The sequence below is a fragment of the Pezoporus occidentalis genome, unplaced genomic scaffold, assembly GCF_034315485.1.
Source record: "Pezoporus occidentalis ecotype Australia unplaced genomic scaffold, CSIRO_AGI_Poc_V1 ctg280, whole genome shotgun sequence".
Taxonomy (NCBI): Eukaryota; Metazoa; Chordata; class Aves; order Psittaciformes; family Psittacidae; genus Pezoporus; species Pezoporus occidentalis.
In genome coordinates, this window is record NW_026914719.1 from 2,323 (window position 1) to 4,824 (window position 2,502).

Below are 2,502 nucleotides of genomic sequence, written 5' to 3' on the forward strand. Positions count from 1 at the left end.
GGCGGGCTCGGACGCGGAGCACCGTGGGGATGCTGCCGTTGAGAGCGGGGGGACAACGAGCCCGGTCAGGGCCCCACACCCGCGGGCCGTTGATCGCAGCCGTTACGGCCGGTGGCAGCGGGCGCCCGGGGCACGCGCGGATGCTGCCGGTGAGCGCGGGGCCGTGACCCGCAGGCCGGGGCTCCCGCGCTGCTCCGCTCTCCCGCTCCCGGCAGTGGCGGCGCGGGGCGAGCCCCGCCGCTGGCTCTGGAGAGGCAGCGCCGCCTCCTGGCGCTCCCCCGCCCGCCCTCGGCGCCCGCTACTCCCGGGGCCGGCCGCGGGCAGCCGCCGCCAGACGCGCGCTGCGGTTGTGGAGGTGCCGGGACCGGCCCCGGTCGGGCGAGGGGACCGGGATGCTGCTCTCGAAAATTAGCTCGTTGGCCCATCTGCGCTCCGGGACCGGCGGGGAGCTGCACGCCGCGAAGCTGCAAGCGGGTAAGGGCGGTAACTGCCCGGCTCCGCTCGGCCCGGGGCGGCGGGTAGGGGCCGGTTGGAGCCCCGGCTGCAGCGGTAACGGCCGCGTCTGGCGCGCAGGGAAGGAGAAGGAGCCCCTGGAGCGGCTGCACCGCGTGGGAGCGCTGCTGGGCAGCGGCGGCTCCGGGTCCGTGCCCTCGGGCTCCGCCCCGCCCGTCCGACAGCGCCCCGGTAAGTGGCGGGGCCGGTGGTGGGGCGGGGGGAGGCGGCGCGGCGGGGGCCAGCTCAGCCCAACGCTGCCCTTGGCTTGCAGGTGGCGATCAAACACGTGGCTCGGGACGCAGCAGCAGCCTCGCCTGTAAGGGTCGGTGCTCCCCCGGTTCCGTGCTGCCATCTTCCGGCACCCGCGGCTTTTCCTTACAACCCAAAGTTTGTCAACAAGAGTCACGTGCTGATGACGGGGAACGGGTGACACGGTGTGTGTGTCCCCATGGGGCCACTGGTGCAGCCTCTGCCATCCCAGGGATGCATCCTCCCGCTGAGCTGTGCCTGTATCCCATAGGAACACGCGTGTACAGCCCACCGGAGTGGGTCCGCTACCACCGCTACCACGGCCGTCCAGCGGCCATCTGGTCTCTGGGCGTGCTGCTTTATGACATGGTCTGCGGGGACGTCCCCTTCGAGCGTGATGAGGACATCATCGGTGGGGAGCTCTTCTTCCGGCGCCGGGTCTCTGTCGGTGGGTACCCGGCCTCGTGGCACAGGGGAGAACGGGATTTAGGAGGTGTCTCCGGCCACACGAGCATTGTGTGACTCACGGCAGGTCCTGGTTCTCTCCCCAGAGTGCCAGCACCTCATCCGGTGGTGTTTATCCCTGCACGCTTCCGACAGACCATCCCTGGAAGACATTTTCAACCACACGTGGCTGCAAGCCCTTCACCTGCCCCAGGAGACAGCCGACATCCACCTGCACAGCCTCATCCAGGAGCCTGGCAAGTGACAGCTTCAGGCAGCTCCTGGCCAGAAGCAGCAAAGAATCCCAGACTTGTCCTGATGAGCACAGAACTGAGCAAGGATCCTCAGACACGACCATGCACGTCTTGTCCTGGACTTTTCTTTCGTTTTGCTTTGGGGTTTGAGTCTTTTTTTTTATTGGGGGGGGGGGCACGTGGGGGGAGGGGCAGGGGCTAGGGGTGCAGTTTCATTTTGTTCATTTTGGGTTTTAGGGGGTCAGGTCTTTTTTTGGTGGGGTCAGACACTTGAGAGCCAAACCACACAAAATGCATCTTTCCTGTCCGGAGAGACTGTGAGGACAGATGGAGCCCCAGGTCACAGATGGGGTGAACTCAACAAACCTTTCTAGGATGGTCCGTAGGCTAAGGGAAGGTCTGTGTGTGTGTGTGTGTGTGTGTGTGTATATGTATATAATTTCTTGTACAGCTGTTAGTAGTGATGAGATCTGACCTTTTTTCTTGTTGCTCCATTTTTTTTAACTTATTTGGGGTTTTAACTTATTTCCATGAATTTTTTGGTTTGGTTTTGGTGGGTTTTTTTAAGAGTTCTGGCTCTTAAAGTGGTCAAAGTTATTTATTTATTTGTAATTCCCATGGGTTTCCAACTCCTACAGCTGCTGATCCCCTGGTTTTCCATTTGGGTTTTCCGTGTGTGTAGGATTTGCGTTAATAGTTCCTTTTGTACAGGGGAATACAGAAATTTTACTTTTTTATGTGCATTTCCATAAAACCAAACTACTTGATGTGATGGAGCCATCCCTTTATCATGGGGTGGGATGAAGGATGCTGTGAGCGTGTGGGGTACCAAGCACCACATCACAACTACTGCGGGGACCACCAGTGTGTCTCCCACTGAGACGACTCTGAACATCCCACCAAAGCAATACAGGGAAGGCTGGATCCATCCTTCTGCAGGGACACCAGTGGGATCTGGCAATGCCAGCAGAATCGTGGAATTCTGCTGTTCCCAGGGGCTCCAGCTGTGGCCTGGAGGACCTCACCTTGTGAGGCAAAGATGGGGTTGAGACAGGTCATG

General features: G+C 60.8%; 1 protein-coding gene across 1 annotated transcript; it reads left to right on the forward strand.

Moving 5' to 3' along the window:
* The first annotated feature begins 297 nt into the window (after nt 1-297).
* LOC134167192 (serine/threonine-protein kinase pim-1-like) lies at nt 298-1,595 on the forward strand. Its single transcript, XM_062625533.1, is given in 4 exon segments — nt 298-474; nt 574-791; nt 793-1,192; nt 1,296-1,595. Coding segments are annotated over 4 exon segments (858 nt in total). The 5' UTR covers nt 298-392; the 3' UTR covers nt 1,454-1,595.
* Nucleotides 1,596-2,502: the final 907 nt, after the last annotated feature.